Here is a 21238-nt window from a genome sequence, read left to right as displayed (position 1 = left end):
AAGAAAATCCCTCCAGAAAATGCTTCAGACTTCACAAAAGAAACTTGTTACAAGAGGCCGTTTAATTTGTTGCAGTGCAGCTTGCTTTTATCACTTGATTTTACATCATTGTTTTCCAGTTAATCATCGTTCTTCTCATTTAGACATATAAGGTGCTCATCACCTTTGTATTTGATTAGTAAAGACTGCTGTTTTATTTGTATTTATTGAAATCATGACCTTCGTTATTACTATTCCACATATTAAGTCCTTAATATTCTTCCTGTTAACTATCCACATCTACTTCAAAATATTGTAGCCTACTTTGTTGCAGTCTCTGTTTACTTCTAGGCCTGATGTCGATGAATGGAATAAAATAAGACTCCTTAGGAAGTGTCACAGTTCCCAACTCTGGAGAAAAGCTATTTTCTTGACTTCATTATTTTCTCCCCTGACAGTTACCTCAAGCCTGTGACAGCAAGTTAGTCTTACCTCTTTACTGCTGCTTGATGATTTTTCACTGACAGTAAGCACTTTGTTATTATGGGCTGACTGCTCAAGAGACATGGAGAGCCACATCATTTTCAAAATTCAATTTTTAGTTAACAAGTATTTATTTCTTAAATCATCTCGAAAGCAGTGTCTGACAACAGGGATGGATGGAGTTCCCCTGATCCCGAAACTTAGGCTCCCTTTAACATAGAATTGAGGCATGCTAACCAGGGAGCCCACAGCCCTCTACTTACTGACCGTTCTCTTTCGTATCTAGAAAAGGAGGATCTCCTGACTGTCTGAAGGTATTAGTAAGCACTACACACACATATCCACGACAACTGTGTCCACGTTTCATTTTGATAAATGCCTGTGAAACAATCAAAAGAGTGCAGATCTCGAAAGAAAGATTAAATTGTCACTGTCCTCCAACAGAAACCGGAGATCTTCATTCTTCCTTAGTCAGTGATTCTTCATTCTCAGAATCCCTCACTTCCAGATGCAAGTGCTTCATCAACAGATTTTGTATGCCTCTCCCCAGCGTAAATCCCATAATGTAGCTCACCATCCTTTACAGTAGCCCAGGACATCTGCTTGGTGGAGAACCTTGCTGCCCACTCTCCTGAATTGCTAACAACAATAACACCTCCCAGGCCCCCAACTCGAGTCTTCATGTAGTCTAATGCAGTGTCAGCAGCCATCTCTGGTGACATTCCTGAAAAGGAAAACAAGATAACTTCACAATACCCGTCTTGAAATAAATTCTAAAATTCCCTTCAAGTTCCACACCTTTCCTGTTGGAGCCAGCCAAACCTAATTCCTCCTTCAGCTAAACTGGCAAGAAACTTCCAGCGTGGTAAAGGAACTGGTTTATAGGAAGGTGCTGGACAGTTGCAAATAGCTGCCGTGGTATGGTTCTGCTGCGAAGACAGGATTTGAATAGCTTCAGCTTATACTTCACTTTCAGTGTTTGATACAGACTAATTCCTCAACTCTGTGTTCAAGACATAACATTTCTTATGCCATCATCTGAAGGGAGAAAGGCCGATCCGTGCGCTTGCTGTCAAACGTCTCCCATAAGCCAGGTCTAAGGCATTTATAATTTGAAAAAAAACACCACATTAAAACAATCAAAAATGTCAGTCAGCGTCTGTGTTCCAAGTCTACTGACCACACTGTAGCCCAAAGCATGTACTTCACATTTCTGTGATTTATCAAAAACAGAGATTGGCGTTACTCTGAACTTCTGAAAGCACCAGGCAAGATGAAGATGAAATGTACTGATGTCAGAAAGTACTGGCAAAGCAACTTTATCTTTTCATTACACTTAATTCATATTAACTAGAGTATTTTAGAAATAAATCTACATTACTGTGTACATTCTACACACAAGCCTGCAATAGCTGCAGAATAGCTCGCTGCAAGTTTGCATACACAATCAGTAATGTTATGCAGCTTATGATGCAAAATAAAAAATGACCTTCACGTCTTCCCTGCAAATTTTGAGTTAAACAAAACCAGCAGAATCAGAATAATTCACAGCACTGGTGACTGACAGGATCAAGCTCCATTCTGTGTCATTACGGGTGACACCGTGACTATTCAAGTCAGTGGCACTGACTTCAAAGGGTCAGTATTTCACTGTTTGATTTTTCATCGAGACAACAGCTGCCACCATAAGGCAGAGACTCCAACGGCCATTACGACTGGCAAAGCACTTCACCCATAAAATAAGAAAATAAATTTTGTAGCATTGGTCCCAAAAGAAGGAATTTACTTTGTGAATTGCTGAATAGCTGAACAGAATTATGGAAGAGCTCTGAAGTTATTTTTAAATATGCAACTTCAGTTGACCGTTCAAGGACTCAAAAAGTTATCATAACGTGGGAGATTATTTTCAGCGCCTTCATGGAAATGTTAAAAAAAGAAAAAAAAAAAAAGGCCTGTTGCTGACGTGTTTTCCTGGCAACTTTGTTATACTACTGGGCAGCATGAATGAAGGTAGAGCAAGCACTGGCAGCAGGGTGAACCAGTGCAAACCAATTACTCCTTTTAAGCACACACACATGTGGATCGAATTTTTTTTTTCAATTTGCCTCATTTGCACAGTGCATCACAAGCCAGACAGTTACTATCAATGCAGAGGTTTTGCAATGCAGTTAACTTCAATCAAGAGAAGAAACTGGTTTATGTGGTTTAAAGTAAATAGAGCTTAGAAAGCCACTCACAAATTGAATGGCAAGGGATATAATATGGAGAGAAAGGGGAGACCGTGATGTGTTAGAGCTTTGGGAAATAATCCGTAGGTTGTATTTCATGCTGAAACTATAACATGACCCAGGAGATTTACAGAGAAATGCATCCATTATATATGCAAACAGCTCTATAAAACATAATAAAAATACTCTCAGCTGTTACACATCTCTCTACTTATTGCTTCTCTTACAGAAATGTAAATTGAAAGTTCTGCAACTATTTCCAGTTCGTCTGGTCTCAAAGTCAGTTACAGTGTACTGCCCCAAAGCCACGGCTTTCTAAAAATACTGCTGATATCTATATTGATGGTTCTTCAATTGCATGCAATACAAGTATGTTGTCTGGCAATGTTCACAGGCTGTAATATAACCAAGGGGTTACATGGCAGGCTAAATCATGAAGGTAAAGCTCCACAGGGTCACCCCACAGTCAGATTATGTTACAGTCACAGAAGACATACTGTGTCAGCTGTTTGCCACATACCCACCCAGTCAGTTTAGTAGATTTTCCAAAACAAAATGAAAACGTAAATCATAGTTAAAATGTCTTAAAAGCATTTCTGTTGCTATAATCAGAGTTGTTAAACAAAGACCATTACAGTTTACTAGAAAGGTGATATTCCAAGCTTTCTTATTTCAGTTCTGATTTTATTTTAGCTCTAACCCTCCCCTATTGATTCCTTAAAAATACCTTGTCTTTGGTTTTTATTTCTTTGTTCAAAACATTTTAGTGTAAAATAGAGAAAAAAATATTAAAAAGCTTCAGTTAAACATTACAAAGCAGACAATAATATCTTTTAATATACATTCATCTAAAAGTGATTAAACATCAAGTAGCATGGATATTTCTGCCCACTTGTGGCTGTGCTAGCTTTAGTAATACTCTAGTACTTCGTTTTGTTTCTTCTAAAGAGAGGTGACCCATCTACACGTGCCTGGGAGCAACTCCTTTGACAACTGTTCGGGGATGATAGCACATAACCTGCAACCTGTCATTAGGCAATGTTTCCTATCCCCCTCAGGTCAGCTCACAGGAAGTTCGGAATATACCTTGCTCCATGTGATAGAGGATCAGTCGGGCTAAGACCACTTTCATAATGCTCTCTCCATGTCCTGTGGTTGAAGTGGCACCAGAACAGTTATCAGCATAACCTCCACTTCCTTTTCAGAGGGGAAAAAAAGGCAGTATTTTTATAAAATACAGTTTACAAGCTCTGCATTATTTAAAATACAAACCAAACTTTTCTTCCTAAGAGTCTGGAAGTTCTGCTCACTTCTGGGAGCAAAATACCAAAGAGTCCCTTCTCATTTCTGCCTCACTTCCAACATAGAACACATGAGGGAGACCAGCAACGGCCAGATGAAGTCAATTGCCAAGTTACGAGAGCTAGAAAATTAGTGATCTGGTTGTAGCATTAGAACCGGGATCCAAAACAGCAAGGAACAGTACACTGAGGATCAGCAGGATAGCGATGGGATGCAGAATGCCAGGTCACACGTTACAAAAAGAGAAGGAATGAAGGAAGATCTTGTAAGGACAATGCTAAGTGACCAAAATCTGTTAACTGCAAGAACAAAATTAGATCAGAGATTTGAAAAGCCTGGGTTCTGGTGAAGCATCACAAGGCACCCTGAAGAATCTCTCCAGTCCTCCCCACAAGCAGAGTATTTCTTTTCTTTGAACTCCCACCCATCCTTGTTTTGCTGGCACACTCCACACCCTGTTCTACACCAAGCTTCTCAACACCCATGTTTCTAGCACATCTCCTAAGCATCTCCTATGAGAAATATTTCCCAGGAGCTGGGGAGGTGCATACCACAGAATTACATGGATAAACAAAGTAGCATGGGAGGGGAAAGAGGTGTAGAAGAGCAATGAAAGCTTCTTCCCTTCCTACCTTCTTGATCAGATCAGCACTTTCCAACAGGCCATGATTTACATGTGGAAAAACACTGCCACAACCAGCCTGTCAACCCCCCCCTTCAATAGGCTCAAACATTTAAAAGCACAGCTAGCGTTCCTGTATCCAATCCTGCAGACCTCTAGTAAGAACAAAAGTTGAAAGCAGTGCACTGAACAGTGCCCAGTTTCACTTCTCCCTCGCAGACATTTCCCATACTGTAAGTGCCCTGAACATGACCTACCTAAAAAAGGGTATTTGCAGTCAGAAATGAAGTTGAAAATGACATTCAAAATACAGAGGGCACCAGAGTATTAGTAACTCAGGGTGTGAGAAAAGTTAGTATTAGTTCTATAAAATCACGTATGCCAACAGCAGTGCTATTTGCGTTTGGAACATGTTTTACTAAAAATAATTATTTTCCAAATCCCAACTCAGTGGTATAACCCTGAAATAATCAAATAGCAAGTCTGTCCCATGAGAGGAACAAGTCTGGGGAAGGGATTTCAAGTGTCTCTTTATACTTGGATAAGAGAGCTCTTAAAATATTTCTCTTATTCTACACCGCCTCTGTTAGGCTCTGAGGCAGTCTTATCGGGGCTCTCTAAGAACAGGAATTTATTCAAAGTTGCCAGACATCTTGCAGTTCTGGCTCACTGATATAACTAACCCTAATTACAATTACACGTACTTTAAGTATCAAGAAAATAGCACCTTAGTATGGAGCAGACTACATTTTTGACTTAACTGTGAGCATGGATGTACAAACAGATAGCTTTATTAGAATGAACAAGAAAGAGAGACAGGAAAAAAATGTCAGTGTTCAGAAAAGGATGGAAAAAGAACTCCCCTCCCCATTTTCCAGTCAGAAAAATGTTGGATGAAGATGACAGCACCACACCTCTGCTCCTAATCCCTATTTGCAAACTCCATTTTGTATTAAGGAGCTTCAGTTTTGACACCGAAGTTAGGCCTCCATTGTAGATATATCACTATTTCTGTTTTATTTCACTAATAAGAAGGAGAATTATATATTTATTTTTTTAAATGAGATATCTCCAAAAAATATGAGGCAAGTCCCCACACCGCATACCTATGCATGCTGTGTCACCAACACGGCCAATCAATTTATTGGAGAGTCCTCCAGTGGATGTTGCACAAGCTACATTTCCTTCACTGTCTATAGCAACAGCACCGACTGTTCCAAGGTCTCTGCCAAGAAAAACAGTTCACAAAATTAGGTAGAATTAAAGCATACTTGCCAAAGCATGTTGCATTTATCTTCCAGGTAGCTTTAAAAAAAAAAAAAAGATTACTGCAAAAAATTACTGCTCATCATAAAGCCATTTTTTCACCATGCTCCTCATTACAAAAATAACCACCAATACACAACAATTCTCACAGCTTTTTATTTAATAGCACAGAAAGCACTTGATTTTTTTTTTCTTAAAAATCTGATCTTCCCCTCATGACTTGTTTACAATCATAGCATGGAAATTTCAATGCGAGGAGGCAAAGAAAAGGTACAACACACAAACACACGGGCCAGAAATATTTCTATCACAGATCTGGAGCAGTTTTTTGGCTGTGACACACCTGATGCACAACTTGCCCCTAAACAGCAACTCAAAGACGCAGGAATCGTGTCTCCACTGTCTTAATAGGCAGTGAACTGGGGTTATTAATGACGACGCACGTAAACAAGTAAATACAGAGAAGAGAACAATGTTATGAATGCACTGAATCATTTCCTTCCTGTTCCTCCTCTTTCCTTTTCCTTATTCCCCTAAATGTTTGAATGCCACAGAAAAAAATAGTTATTTATGTGCCTTTCAGCTAGCATTGTTCATAATGCATCATTAATACATATTTTCCTCTCTGTACTCCGTAGCTAAGCAATCTTGAGGTTTAAATCACTTGGCCAGTACAATCTGTTGAAATGGCAAACCAGCTTAAAAATCTTAATGCACTGAAGAAAAATCTCAACTACTGCCTGATTTCTTCAGCACTGAATAGTCATACATAATAAGCTGCTTAAAATATACATGTATGTTCATACTTGGACAAAAAGGGCTATTGCAACTTACCGTAACAGTTGCTGTACTGAGAAGCAACAGTTTGAGCGCCTACATATTCCAATCTTGGCAATTCAAGCAGGAATGTTGAATATTGTTTAATTAGGAGAGGTATACCCTCCAAAATCTAAATCCCTCCACAAAGGAAAAGAACTTGTGCCAGTCCTTCAAGGAACTGCCCAAAAGGTGAGTGCAATAGAAATACCTTTGGAAGTTGCCTGGGCATTGGTGAGGGTCTCTCCGTAACCCCAAAATCTAAGTTAAGATCAGACAAAGTCAGACAAAGTCTTTGTGTATGATGAAACTCAGTCAATTTCTCACAGAATCAACTTCCTGTTCCCTCCTGCTTATGTAAAAGATCGCACTGTCAGTCCCTACACTTCATTCACAGCAACTCAAAGTCGACTGATGAATCACAGGCCTTACAGACTGCTCTGACATTTAGGTGGAGACGGACCTCATCTCAAACTGATATGCTGGTGCAGATGGGCTTCCCACCCATCCATCTGTCACAAAAGATTTGCTGAAGAGAACATTGGTAAATTCAGTACTCCCTTGCACACACATGTAGCGCCCTCCAGCCAACCGAAGTTAGACCCTCCTGAGGAATTAAGAAAGGCACGTCCAGATGTACGTTCTCCAAGGTACATATTTGCCTTAAGCACCCGTGAATAATAAAAGTACACAAATTCACCGATGCAGCAGGTAACTATTTTGGTACAAGGGCTCAACTGGAGATAACTAAGTAACTAACTGAGTGTAGCCAACTTCAGCAGTTGTGGAGCATACACAAAACTAAACTATTTCTTACTGTTCCTTTCAACTTTTTTTTTCTTGCTTCAGTGTCACGTTTTCCTTGTTCATCTTCAGAACAAAGGCAAGGAAGATATAAACAATCTGTTGCATAGTTGGTTGACTCAGAAACATTAACAAGGCCCACAAAACTGTCTAAGTAGAGATATCATTATAATCATGTCTAATGTTAATTACTGACAGTAGCAAAAATATCAACACGTACCTGTAGTATACTAGGGGGTGCTGTTAGCAGTAATGGTTTTGTTCTATCAATGATTGTTCTTATGTACTGCGTATATTATGATACACAATGGATTTGTTCCTTCCTTTTGGACTAAATCTTTCATTATCCAATATCCATGAAGTTACACGCACTTAGGCTGAACAAGCTCAAGGAATAAAACACCTGCTATTTCGTCTCTTAGCCCTGCATCTGTAGTAGGGTTTTCTGTCAACTGCTGTTGCCGATGTTTGTGGGTACTGCCTGTCAGGAAAAAACGGTGTGGCTAAGACAAGAAAAAGTCTCAAGCTGTCCAGAAATATACAAACCTTCTAGGTACCCCAGAACAAGACAATGCTGAAATTGAAGATGCCTAACACTGTTAATTACAGGAAAGAAATCTAAGCAACTATAAGGAATGAACAGAGACTCAGATGCCATGCTTCCAACTGCTATCTTCAGGAGGCCAAGTGACAGTGGCAGCTACACCATCCCCAGAACTCTTGGCAATGAATTCTCACAGTACATAGAACTCAGATACCACACAGATCAAAAAAACTTGTTGGATACAAAATGAACTATGACTGAGACCTTATGGTCAAGGTACAACTTCAGTTTGGTTACAAGACCATATTTACAACGCTTGCCTCATGAATTTGTTTTTCCTTTTAGCAGTTTAATGGAAATAACATACAGCTTGTATATTATGGCCCCATTACATTGACTTTACTTAACATGCCCACAGAAGAAACTTCTTCCTTCTGATCTACAAATTCTTCAGCTCTGCTTCTCTTCTTACTACTACTTTACCAAACAGATGAGCAGCAGCACGCAGTACAGCATTTTCCCATGCAACAACCACTGCCATACAAATGCAAGCTCAAAACAAGTTAGTATTTATGCTACCTCACAGGCATAACAAACATTTCTGACATCTCATGATTTTCCTTCCTTTCCCATCCACCTTTCCTTCCTCTCTAGTTTGTTATGTGAGGCTTGCTTGTTTTTCAAATAATTTGCACTTGGCTGGTGTGTAACACCTTCTGAGAGCATCGCTTTTCACATCCACTACTATACTGAACATCTTGGCCAATTGTTTTCCCTCTTTCCTACAGTAACTAACAGCCATAATCAGCACTCAGAAGGAGTTACTTTGTCAAAATCTGATGTAGTTTAATCACCTAATCCAGATGAATCTGATCAATCTACTTAACCAAGACGAGCTTTATGATTTTTTTACACGCACTTTGTCATTTTAAATATCAGACTGGAGATACTCTAACTCACAGTTCCTTCATGGAAAACAACTACACAAAGGTGAAGCATATGTGTATCTTAACATTGCTATATGTACTTACAGAGCTCGTGATTTTAAGAGTAATAACAGTGCTAATTTTGTCCACCATTAATGTCACAAAGCCTGTATTATGTCCAAGTGTCTGACAATCTTCTCTCCTGAGCATCACTAACTTTGTTCAAGTTTGTTCCAGTTACTTACACTTGAGCAAGTTCACTGAAAGGATTTTGAGTATTTTTTTTGGGACATACCATGAGGACTACATCAAACCACAAATCACTCAGAACTGAAATCTTCTCAAGTCAAAGAACAGACCTTCAAGCTTTGGGATTGTTTTCGTTGTTGTTTTCTGGCTGGTTAGCTTTGTTCTTTTTTTTTTTTTTTTTTTTGGAACTGATACCACAAAGTAAATTGTTATAAAAACCTACTTCTGAAACTCTTCAGGGTTGGAGTCTGGCTCAAGGTTCTTTTTCCATCTCTCCAAAGATCTCTGAGTTATGAGTTTCTCCCCTGGAGTCTCAGGAACACCCATGGCTTGAGCAAACAGGTGTGCACCGTGGTCAGTCAGCAGCATGTGCTTTGTCTGCAGAAGACAGGCAAGAAATTAACTGATAATTCTTGTTTTGCCTTATACCAAGCAGTTTTTTTTTTTATAGTCACTTGTTATTTTTAGAAGTATGCACACCAACAAAATTCCAAATCTTATTTTTAAGCTTCCTGGATTTCTACTCTTCTGCTAAATGAAAAACATATCAGGTCTCCAAAACACACATACATTCACCATTAGTAGAACAGAATTGCATTTATCTATTTAATACTCCTTATAATGGGTAAAGGAAAAAAAAAAGAAAATTTTCTCTTTTGCTAATTTGCATGCAAGTTCTTTGTGCTGTTGTCAGTTAATCATCAAATCATTGCTCAACTGAACAACAGTTTTGTCCAGTTAACTAAGAGATCTAGAAGGATTTGACTCAGAAGAAAAGAACAGTAAATAAATTCCTCTTCAGTTTGAAGGTATTAAACCTTGTAGGAGTAAAATAACAACAACAACAAAATTAGTATCATTCACTTCAAGTGTTTCTTAACATCAGCTAAACCATTTTGGTTTTAGTACTTCCTTAAACAAGCTACTATTCTTACAGACCCAGAATTTCATACTTCAGAACAGAATATTGTTCTAACAGGTTTGACAAAAATTGTTTGCTCTCTTCAAACAACGTTTGCACTTGCAGAAGCTCTATTTTGATTCCTTTATTTAGTGAGGCACTTAGACCAGATCTTGAGTCAACAACCTTAGTTAAATTCATGCTTCCGAGTCTGTATGACTTGCTTAATTCCTGTTTTAGAGAAACTTGCCAGAAAAAATCGTTTCATTAATCCTTATGCTTTAGTAGGAGCTCTAAATTTATTTTTTATTTTTTTTTTTTTTTTTTAAATCAAGAGTCCAAAACTAAGCATCAACTTCTTGGACCGCTGCACAGCTACTAATTGCTCATCAGACTAGGAAGGTTTTGGAGGAGCAGTGGTTTGACAATACAGTGTTGAGTCATCTCAGAGCACAGCAGCTAACTTCAGGCAAGCCCATGTGTCCACGCAGCAGTACAGCACACAGGTGACAACTACGGTCTCAAAGGCAAAATCACGCGATGCTGGAGGCAGCAGGACTGCAGAGCCCTGCAGGGCACCCCAGAGGCTCATACTCTGCTTCTCAGCCTGAAGCGAGCGTGCCACAGGCCTGGTATTTGTGTTGTGCTGCGTTCCACAGGACACTGACAGTCTCAAAGCATCAGACTTTAAGATCACAAAATGGCTTGGGTTAGAAGGGACCTCAAAGATCACCCAGTTCCAACCCCCCTGCCATAGGCAGGGATGCCACCCACTAGATCAGGTTTCCAGGGCCCCTGGCCTTGAAACACCTCCAGGGATGGGACATCCACAGCTTCTCTGGGCAGCCTATGCCAGTGCTTCACCACCCTCTGAGTGAAGCACTGCCTCTTAACCTCTAATCTGAATCTCCCCTTTTAGTTTAAAACCATTCCCCCTTGTCCTATCACTACCTGCCCATATAAAAAGTGACTCCATCTTTTTTATAAGCCCCCTTTAAGTATTGAAAGGCCGCAATGAGGTCACCCCACAGCCTTCTCTCCTCCAGGCTGAACATCCCCAGCTCTCTCAGCCTTTCTTCACAGAGAAGTGCTCCAGCCCCTTGATCATCCTTGGGGACCTACTCTGGACCTGCTCTAACAGACCCACATCCTTCAAAGATGTTACAGGCCATCAACTTCTGTTGATTTCTAAAGCAAAGGCAAGCAGTCACTGCCACAACCAAGCCATAGCACTGAATACTTCGAAGGATCTGAGCCAAACCTCTCCCAAACATCAGATACTGAGCTCTGCCTCAGCACACTACATCTCTGCACCAACGCCTTCAAATGCTTATGCAAGCAGGAAATGTGACATCACATGAAAAACATTCCTGACCGGCCATTCACGCATGTGGCAGCCCTAATGTCAAACATCTCGAAGAATTTAATTATCTCTTTATTGACAAATTAATTATTCAGTTCATGAGAGTAGCACCCTAGGGAACAAGAGTACCAGTCACAAGGAGCAAGCCCTTGAACGAACAGACAACAGCCTTACACGCTGCGTGATGTTACCAGACAATAACAGACCCACCTATTTATAATAAAGCTGAAGAGTTTGATGCTCAAGAGAACTGCTTTGTGCAATACTGCCCCCCCGCCACCGCAACTAAACCGCCAGAAATCCGATTCAATAATTCAAATTTCGTTTTTAGAAAATACTACTCAACTTTTCTTTTGACTTGATGTGTATAAGAAGGTTTTCTCCTCCATCGCTTGCTTTCTTCAGGAATGGAGGCTTTATATTACTTTCAGTAAGTTTAAAAAACACATGAGATTTCATTGTAAAAAAAAAAAAGTTTAAAAGTTATTTCTTAAAACATTTTAAAGAATTCCCTTCCACATGCAGTTTCTGATAACATACCACCTTCATGAGTTGCACAAGCAAGAAATATTTGAATATACAGGAACAAAGCTGCTGTGATAGTTTTTTTGCAGTCCTCATTGGAAAAAAAAGTGCCTCAAGGAGAAATTCAATTTATTTTTCTCTTCAATATACATTGTCCATCGAAAGAGCTAGTAGAACACTGCCAAACAACCAAAAAGCACATTTTTCTGTCTCATTCTTTTTCTACAGCTTCATGAATATATTTGTTAACTTTCTGAAGCGCCTATTTTCTTCTGGGATACATTTACACCGAGTAGTCCAAAAGGAAAAAAAAATAATAGTTTCCAGAGATCTTAATAACAAACAACAAATGTTAAATATGAGCAAGTTTAGTTAATTTTATGGGAAGCAGAGAGGAGAAAACCCCCCAGATTTCTACAGCTGGCCTGGAATTCAGACCAGCTCTTTATTTCACAAGCTTGGCAGTGCACACTGCACAGCAGAAGTTTCCACCTTTGTCTTGAGAAGCCTGTGTCCTAACCTAAATTCTCCTCTAATTTAAAGAGCTGGATGATATAGTAGGGGTAAATGTATACACAGGCAGCTTGTGCATAGCAATGGATCAGTGCTCCACTGTTCGTGTGATGCCCATGTAAAGAAGTGTTGGAGCTGAGGGGGATTACATGCCACATTAAAAAAAGTCATTTCAATGCATCATTCTATTTTTATTCACTACAAACAGGAATAATTTAACAAAAATTTAACTGCTTTCTCTAGGATTTCTTTGATTAATTAGTTAACGTACCAAGCCTTCCGTCTCTAGAGACTAAAATGTTCAGTATCATGTATCAGAGTAGTATGTTCATTAAGTCACGACTGGAAATTATTCTGGTGTCATCCTTTCTTCTACACCCTGAATTTGGGCACAATTCAGGAACAAAGTACAACAAAGCACAGGATTAACATGCACAACAGTCTAAGGAGCTACTCTGACCACCAGATGGAGCCCATATTGTTCCGTAATAGGATGGAAATAAAAATTACAAGCAGGTGGGGAGTTTTTCTGTTTGTTAGTTCTTTAAGGTTTCAGGAGCTGCATGTTTTAAAATTCCTTGCGGTGGTGATGCATCTCAATACTACTGGGAAATAAGCATCCTAAAATGTTTAGGACCTCAGGAAATTCCAGTCTTATCACCCATGGGTCACAGAGTTCAAAGTATTTTCACTTATTCACAGTAAAACAAAACACATTAAATACACTCTGAGAGTACTGTGAAATAGGCTGGGTTGGTGTCCCAAAATCCCTGCCTACGATGAACAGAAGGGTGACATCGGCTGGTATCCCAGTTTATAACACCCGCCAGAAAAACAGCAGAAGCTCACCTCAAGTTATATCAAGCAATTTAGGTTAGCATTTACATTTTAATTTTGTCATCTACACGGAATTTATTGCATCTGGCCAAATAGAAATACACTACACCGCAAAATGGAAGTACTCCTCATTTCATGTTTTATTGCCAAACCATTATACTTGGCCTTGTACAGTTGAATTTTATGATTTCCTTTTAAATTTAGCCTCAACATTTTTGAACACCTGAAGCACCATATAATGACAAGATAGGCCTTAAGATAGATGAGAAAGATAGAGGGCAAGTTTTGGTTTATTTTTTTCATTTGGGAAAACTCTGCAAAGCTTTCTTTTTTTTAATGTTCTCGAAAAAGTGCTGTTTTGACTTTATCCTTGTAGGCACAAATTTTATAACGCTTTTGTATTAAATAGCTTAGTGAAAAGTTCTGATTCTAAAAGCAGAACTATCCTATAATTCAGGGCAAAAATAATTCCCATCTCCTTTGGAATCTGTTGAGAACAAAACACATTTCAACCTTCTCTGCAGATCACTTTGAGAGGTTAAAAAAAACATACTTCCTCTTTGTTTGTAAGTAAGTGTTCTTGCAACTGCAACCCCTTTTCAATCATGCGGGAGCTGCACTAGCAGCATGAGAAACGCACACTCCAAAGACAAGATGAACTTTGTGATCACTGTCCCAGTCTAGTAATGGAAAAACAGATGCACGTATCACACTGATGGCCTACTCTATCATCCAAACTATACCAACTGCACCATTTCTGAAAAACAACAGACATTTGCTATGGCAGATACTAGGAGGGACTTCTTAGTGGAGTACGGTGGGATGGATGTTGTGCAGAAGGCCACGTAATAATAATTTTGCTGCCCAGATAGGTTCGATGCTCTTGGAAAACCTCCATCACACAGTGCCTGCGTTATCTTCTGCTGCTGGAAGACCACGAGCTAGCGTTAGGGCTGCTGCCTGAGAAGGTCACGATGGGGAAGGCCACCTAGGATCCTATGAAACCAGATTTCACGGCCTAAAGCATCAGTGGATCATTAATTCAGTTCCACCTCATTGCAAAATCACTAGTACATTTTCCAACGTTTATCTCAGAATGCCAAGCAGAAGACTCAATGACAGCATAGGTGCTCTACAATGAACAACCCTCCCTACAATTTTTAATACCAGCTGTGGAGCTACAGAAGCTTGACATGTTTAGGTCAATTTCTCCTTGAGGTTCCTTCCAACTGCAAGACAGAACTCAGGTCTCCTTAGAGTGCTATTTTAAATAAATACTTACAATAAAAGTTCTTCATGGTCACAAGTTTCTAAGCACTACCATCCATTTTCCAGTCTTCCCTGGTTTGAGGGAGGATTCACATCATCACCACCGAGGTCTATCAGTATAGCAAATGAAGTTCTAAGGGAAAAAATGTTTCAAATTCAAGTACACATTCAGCATACCTTTTCCATGACAAGCCGAGCTAGTTTTATTGGGTTTGCTATACATTTAACTGCAGATACTGCTCCAGAGGCTAGATTTTTTCCATCCATGATAATGGCATCCATTTCTACTTCACCTTTTTCATTTAGAACAGAACCACAACCTAAAGACAAAAAAATAAATAAATAAAAAGGGGTGGGGTGGGGAAAAAGGAGTTAAGGAAAAAAGAAAGTCATTAAGAGCTAACCATCAGCTGATTCAATTATTAGATCTCATGAAACAAACTTTCTCTTTCCCAGATTGTTGTTCTGACACACTGAAAGTGCCTTCTTCCTGAATATAAACAAAACAGCAGCTACACTGCTGAGTATAACCACAAAATCCAGCTATTAACAGAAATCTCAGGGGTGCAATGGCTACTTAAAAACATTGAGTTTTATTTTTATATAATGAAAAACACACTTGAAACTCAAACAAATCATGAATTCGGTCATAAAACAGTACATGGAATGCCAATTACATAATGCCATCCAAAATAATACATTAAGCATGAAAGTTAAAACAACAATCACGAACAAGGCTCTTTATCCCCTAGATCACTTCACATGCACATAAAGGTATTGTACCTTCGCAATTCTTCCAACTGTAGGACACAACATAAGCCAACAGAACAGTGTATTGTTCAGTTCTATCAGAAGATTAATGGCACACAGCACTCCAAGCAGCTGCCAAAATTGGTAGAGCAGAATAGAAGTGTCCACTCACTACTGTACCAAAAGCTTGAAATAACAAGTTCTTCCTTACTAAGCAACAGCAGACGAATTAAAAAATTATAAAAATCAAGTAATGAAATGCCGGGTAGTTATTTTTCTTCTGTAATTATCAATGCTAACACTAACCTAACTGAAAATTAATGAGAGTAAAAAAAAAAAAAAAAGGTGCATTGTCTCATTTTGTAATAACACCAATAAGTGTATCACAGCGGAATGTTAAGTTGTAAGTCAGTAAGCGTACAAGTCTTATTAATAGGGCTGGAGAAGACTAAACTTAAAAAGAAATTCAAAATGCATGGCAGATTTACAGAGCACCTCAGGTGGAAAGCCTCAAACATTGTAGAGAACTAGAACAGTTATTTTGTTTGCTTTTCCTATTAAACCAACATTAAAGCACATCAGAAACTACTGGCAGTAATTGCTGACATAAGGCTTCCTCCTATGCACTTCAGACCTGAAAACATAACGTTCAATCCCCAGTTACTGGAGGCGACAGAGCTCTGTAATCCTCCTCCTGCAATCTCCAAAACTCACGTAAAACACCTGACCTCTGCCCCAAACCGTTACTTTTTGCCCCCCTCCAATTGTACGAGCTATTGCAGAGTTCAGTCCCACATCATTCAGAACGTCCTAATTTCTAGGCTACACTGATCCGTGGAGAGCTGACAGGTAGCTCCCGTCTGCCACCTGTGCTAAAACCACTCTTCCAGAATCAACTTTACTCTGATGTAAGGAATATGTCATCTTTTGTTTCTTAGATAAGCCCTGCCGTGTTCTGCTAGTTTCCTTTGACAAGGTAGGCCCTCGCCCACGCTCACAAAATTCCCCCTAGAACCGGGGTGCACCTTTCTCAGATATCCGCGATCAGAACCGCAGCTCCAGGGGATGCTCTACCAGCCCCTCTCATCACTGCATTGCAAGTATCTGCTGGAGATCTCTCATGGGATACATCCTAGGATTTCCTAAATGTTCCTGAGCAGAAAACTGTCGGACAGTTCCTGCAGTCAAAGGTAGCTGCCTACAACAGCCTCCTTTTACAGTCAGTGGACGGAGATAGGTGGCCCTACAAATAGTTCTTCCCACCTGCCTTGGCTGCATCGCCATCCTGTCTCGTTCCACTGATGACCGAGAAAGCCTGTACACCGCCACAAGGCTAGACACTAAACTTTGGTATATTTAAGGTAGGACAAATACCTCCTCTTGTGGTTAGAGACTGTCCTTTCTCCTGCTTTCCAGCACCCTGGGTAGGGACTACCTGCCTCTGAGGCCGTGGCATCCACCGGCAGCAGCACTGGGAAGAAAGGTTTGGCTCCCTTGTGAAGTGGAAACAGGGGAAGAAAACTGAGACAATAAAATATGGAAAATTTATGGGGAGACAAGTGTGACGTTACTAAAATCACAGCAGGGGTGCTGAGAATCCATCTAACTACAGACCGCACAGTCTTGCAAAGGCTGAGGAGGAAAGAGGGAGAGGATCAACGTCCTGGAATGGCAGTTCTTATACCCGGAGTACACAGACCCAGCTAGGTAATACTGCTAATTGCCAAAGAGTTGGCTTGCAGGAAGTATAACCCCGGCCACTTCCCAGAAAATATGACAACAAAACCCATTTTTATTTTATAGAGGTAAATACCACGCGTCGAGTTTTAAACAGCCACTCCAGTCAGGGCCCTCTTCGCATAGCTGTCAGCTCCCTTTTGCGAGCTCCTGAGAGCAGCTGTATCTAATGAGCATCGACACAATTAGAGGCATACGTAAGTGATTACAAGACTGCTTGCCTCTTAGATCAGCACAGTCAAACTTAAACAAGGGCTTAAGGCTCGAGTCCAATCTAAGCAAATTTTGCTAAAAATTGCTCATTTAATCTACCGTAAACAAGGTTTAACGTTGTTAGTGCAAGTTGAAGTAAACACCCTCATACAGAAATATAATTTGGATGAATTAAATAATTAAGGATAAATGTAACCTTGGACCACGAATAAGTCAATCACAAGCATATTGCACTTTGTATGTCAAGAAAATATGAAGTTACAACTATCTAGCAATCACTGGCTATGGCGGGGTCTAAAATCCTGTCCTCAAATGATCTGGTCATTTTTAAAGGAGCACAACCTGCTCAAATGTGTAAATCAGTGACTGTACACTACAGGAGAGGCTGGAATTCTTGCTCTGGTGAGAGACTGGTAACTTTGAAGCATCAGCCCAAGCTTCCTTTCTACAACTCTAGAAACAAGAAATACATGTAAAGCAGAACACTGAAAACATCTCCATCTGAAGAGCTGGATGAGTGGTCTGAGAGATGAGAAACACTGTCATGTCTCAGTTCGCTTCTTGTCACCCATTTCCCAAACTCAGTATGGCTCAGAAAAAACAGCATTAGTGACAAGATCCCGAATAAAGGGTTAAAAAAATCGTGTATGAATATTGCTAGTTACTGTGATCCTACTTAAGTGCTCAAATGCTACAGACTTATAAGTTACATAAATGAGCGCAGACAGATCATTATAAAGCAAGCTTTCATCACAGAGAGTCACACTCAGCTAAAATGTATTTCCCATCTACATAATTTTGATTTACAGAACCATCAAAACTAGTATATGGGAAACCAAGAACATATGTAACTGTTTATACAGAATGATTAAGAGCTGAAAACAACCAGTAAGCTTATATTTCTATTGAAGTCGCTTCCGTACTAACACTGTACACCTAATGTTGGGCAGAAAGGGATGTTCCTCAAGAATCAGGATTTTTTCCTGCCCTGAAGAAGCTGATGTTTTTAAAATAGCAAAGCTAAACTGCCTGTCCAGAGAGATATTTTGAGGCATAACCCAGAAGCATAAAGAGAACCAAAGGCCAAACATATACTGATTTACTGACCTGAGCAAAACAAAGTCCTAAAGGTTAGTGACTGATTTAGAGAACAAGTGAAGAGAAGTAAAGTTAAATTAGAGAACACCCGCCGGACATTAATTATACAACAGCTTCATAGTACACACCGCACCTCTAAGTCTGCTTCATTTGTTCAGTTTGAAACCTCTGAAAAATCAAGAAGTTCAGCCCAAGTCAGTAACAAAACACTGAAAAGTTTCATATGAAGTAAAGTCTTTCCCTCATTCGCAATTACAAGGTCAGAAGGAATACGTGAATCTCTGCAAATTAAGCAACCACATAACAAACAGGTATGCCATCTGAAATACTGAACTTTGACAGGTCTTTCTGCCCATGTTCATTCCTGACATACCTTGGTAGGGATGGTGAAATATTTTCACTGAAATGCATCTGAGTAATAAATTTGAGGTTATATGATATAGACTATTAACTAACATTAACATTAATTGCTAGGAAATTCAGTTATAAACCCCTACTGTATAAACTCATGACTCATATACCAGCGGCGTATGATTCTTGTAATATTATTTATGAAAGCACTAATTACAAGCAATAACTAAAAGAAAAACTCCTAAAATCCACTGAAACAGTCTTCCTTTAGCAATACGTAAAGGTCAAGCATTAAAGCTTAAATATTGCTGTAGGTTACGTAAAAGGGACTTAAATATGAGTTAACTTAACATACACTCCATTAAGGAGTCTGTGTCTTAAAACTAAAGACACATCACAGTAACAAGGTAAGATTTACAGAACAGTGATACTGGAGCACAAGAATAAATTGGTAGGTACAAAACACTGAAAAATAAGAAAGAGGAACTTGTCTGCCCAAGTGTGCTCACAAGAAACTGCAGTGCATACAATGCTCTTTTATTATAATGATAAATACTACTTTGTGACACCAATATTTACTCCACTTCAAAGGGATAGCAAACCAGCATTTTCAGAACGATCAGGACAAAACAGTGAACATACATAATGATTATATGCCAATTTACTTCTTGAAAAACTACCTGCATTAAAATGAGGATCATCTTCCATTGATCTCACTGCCTCCTCAACTGCATCTAAGGCACTGCCTCCTTGTTTCAGGACACTGTAGCCTTGCAGTGCAGCTCTGACAACGCCAGTACGACATCCCTGTTCTCGTTCTTTGAAGATCCGGCCAGCTCCACCGTGCACCACGATGACAGGCTTCATCCTGAAGGCCAAATTCTTTCCAAGGTTTTCAGCTGTGCCAACAGGTTGCTCTTAATCAGCCTGCTTTGGAAAGAACAGCATTTAGCATTTGTTCCCTTCTACACGAGGAAAGAGTCCTGCAGAAAAGTTAAGATACGCTTAGTTTGAGCTCAATGCTTTTACCTCTCAGGAAGCTGCGCACACACACGAAGAGCTCCTACGAGATATTCAAGTTCCAACTGGAGGAGCCCCCAGGCAACTTGGCACACCTCTGAGCTCAGCTCTGCTTCGAGCTGGGTGACCTCTGGAGGCCCCTTTCAAGCAAAGGTACTCTACAATCTCGTGATTTAGCACGAAGCCTGTCTGGCGATCTTATTGTTTTAGAAGTGATACAGAAACAAGCATCAGCGTCTCAGTGCTGTGAGCTGCTCGTTAGATGAGTGATCCCATTCTTCAAACGCAATAATATAACCAGAGATGAAGCCACTGACCCGAGTTAGCAGCTTAACTCTGCTGCCCAGATGCCAAACCTCTGACCTCTTGCAAAACATTGTACTTTGTGCAGCAAAACAAAGCATTTGGACCCGGTGGTTAACTGTTTTTATTGCTGCTTCCCACGAGCAAAACAGCACCGCTTACACCTCCTGGGGCGCAAAGGAGACAGAGCTTCACCTCCTGCCAAAAGCTAGGACAGTAAGGGAGGAAACCCTCCACATTAAAATATTCCCAGGACCAGTACTTTTAGAAGTTGTGGAAAAGGAAATCCAGCTGCTTTTCCCTCACCGTATCTGCACACCCTCTAGACATTAGCCTGGCCGCCCGCGCCCCCAAAGCTCCCACAGTCCGCCCTATTTGGGCCCTGCAATGCCAGACGGGGCAGAAAACTTCATTTTCACTGGAGTCCGTACGCGAGGCCTTCCTCCTGGAAAGCGTTTTTATTTCACCGCCAGCCGCGCTCGTCCCTGCGCGGGGCTCCGGCTCCTGCCGCCCACAAGGGAGGAGCCCGGCGGGGGCTCTCCCCGGCCGCCCCCACGCCCCGAGCCGCCCCCCGGGCCCGCCGCCGGCTTCTCCGCGTTCATCCAGCCTCACCCACCCTTGTGGACAGCCAGAGAAAGGGGCCGGACCCCCCCTGCAGCCCCCAACCCGTCCCGTCCCCCGGCGCGGGGCCGTGCGCGGTGGCGGCGGGCGGGCGGTTCCCTCCCCGACGTGGCGCCCCCCGCCGCCTGAGGGCTGCCCGCAGCTAAGATGGCTGCCGCCCTCTGCCCCCTGCGCGCCCGGCGAGCGGGGCTTGAGGCTCGGCGGCGGTGGTGTGCGTGTTGACAGAATAAGGGCATGTGTGTAAGTATCCACGCCGGAGATGTTGTTCCGACTCTCTGCTCGGTAAATTTGTGTCCCCACAGCCCAGTGTGTCACTGGTGATGGAAATAAGCAGTCCCTTCCTCACCCCCGCCTCAGAAGAGGGCTAAGCGTGGTGTCCAGGGAGAAATGCCTGCACACAGGTGTGCAGAGGTGACATTTCCACAGAAATCAGAAGGAGCAGCCAGGGAGCACGGCTTCTTCCAGCAGGTGACACGTCCTGGAGTCCGGTGATGTGCCCTGTGCAGGACCAGCCAGTT

General features: G+C 40.9%; 1 protein-coding gene across 5 annotated transcripts; it reads right to left on the bottom strand.

The window, feature by feature from the left end:
* Positions 1–43: 43 nt before the first annotated feature.
* On the bottom strand, positions 44–20861 carry ASRGL1 (asparaginase and isoaspartyl peptidase 1). Of its 5 annotated transcripts, none has more exons than XM_048077456.2 (7): positions 20716–20861; positions 19457–19703; positions 14805–14947; positions 9443–9597; positions 5721–5839; positions 3777–3887; positions 44–1186 (listed from the first exon to the last, which is right to left on the bottom strand). In XM_048077456.2, the coding sequence occupies exons 2-7, from the start codon at positions 19641–19643 to the stop codon at positions 951–953; spliced, it is 951 nt and encodes a 316-aa protein (XP_047933413.1). In that variant the 5' UTR covers positions 19644–19703; positions 20716–20861; the 3' UTR covers positions 44–950. The 5 variants fall into 5 exon arrangements, with proteins under 5 accessions (XP_047933413.1, XP_047933414.1, XP_013027636.1 ...); XM_048077457.2 differs by having other exon boundaries at positions 19457–19706; positions 20716–20819; XM_013172182.3 differs by lacking the exon at positions 20716–20861 and adding an exon at positions 20406–20545.
* Positions 20862–21238: the final 377 nt, after the last annotated feature.

This window comes from Anser cygnoides, chromosome 3 (assembly GCF_040182565.1).
Source record: "Anser cygnoides isolate HZ-2024a breed goose chromosome 3, Taihu_goose_T2T_genome, whole genome shotgun sequence".
In the NCBI taxonomy this organism is placed as follows: Eukaryota; Metazoa; Chordata; class Aves; order Anseriformes; family Anatidae; genus Anser; species Anser cygnoides.
The sequence above is the reverse complement of the archived record's forward strand: the minus strand, read 5'-3'. Positions and strand labels throughout refer to the sequence as shown.

Excerpts from the sequence above, each read along its gene's own strand:
- ASRGL1 (XM_048077456.2), bottom strand. The coding sequence starts at position 19,643 with ATGAAGCCTGTCATCGTGGTGCACGGTGGAGCTGGCCGGATCTTCAAA. Across the intron at positions 5,840-9,442 it reads AACCCTGAAGAGTTTCAGAA|AGACCTTGGAACAGTCGGTG; the intron begins GTAGGTTTTTAT and ends TTTTCTTGGCAG. Across the intron at positions 1,187-3,776 it reads CCTCTATCACATGGAGCAAG|GAATGTCACCAGAGATGGCT; the intron begins GTATATTCCGAA and ends TTTCCTTTTCAG.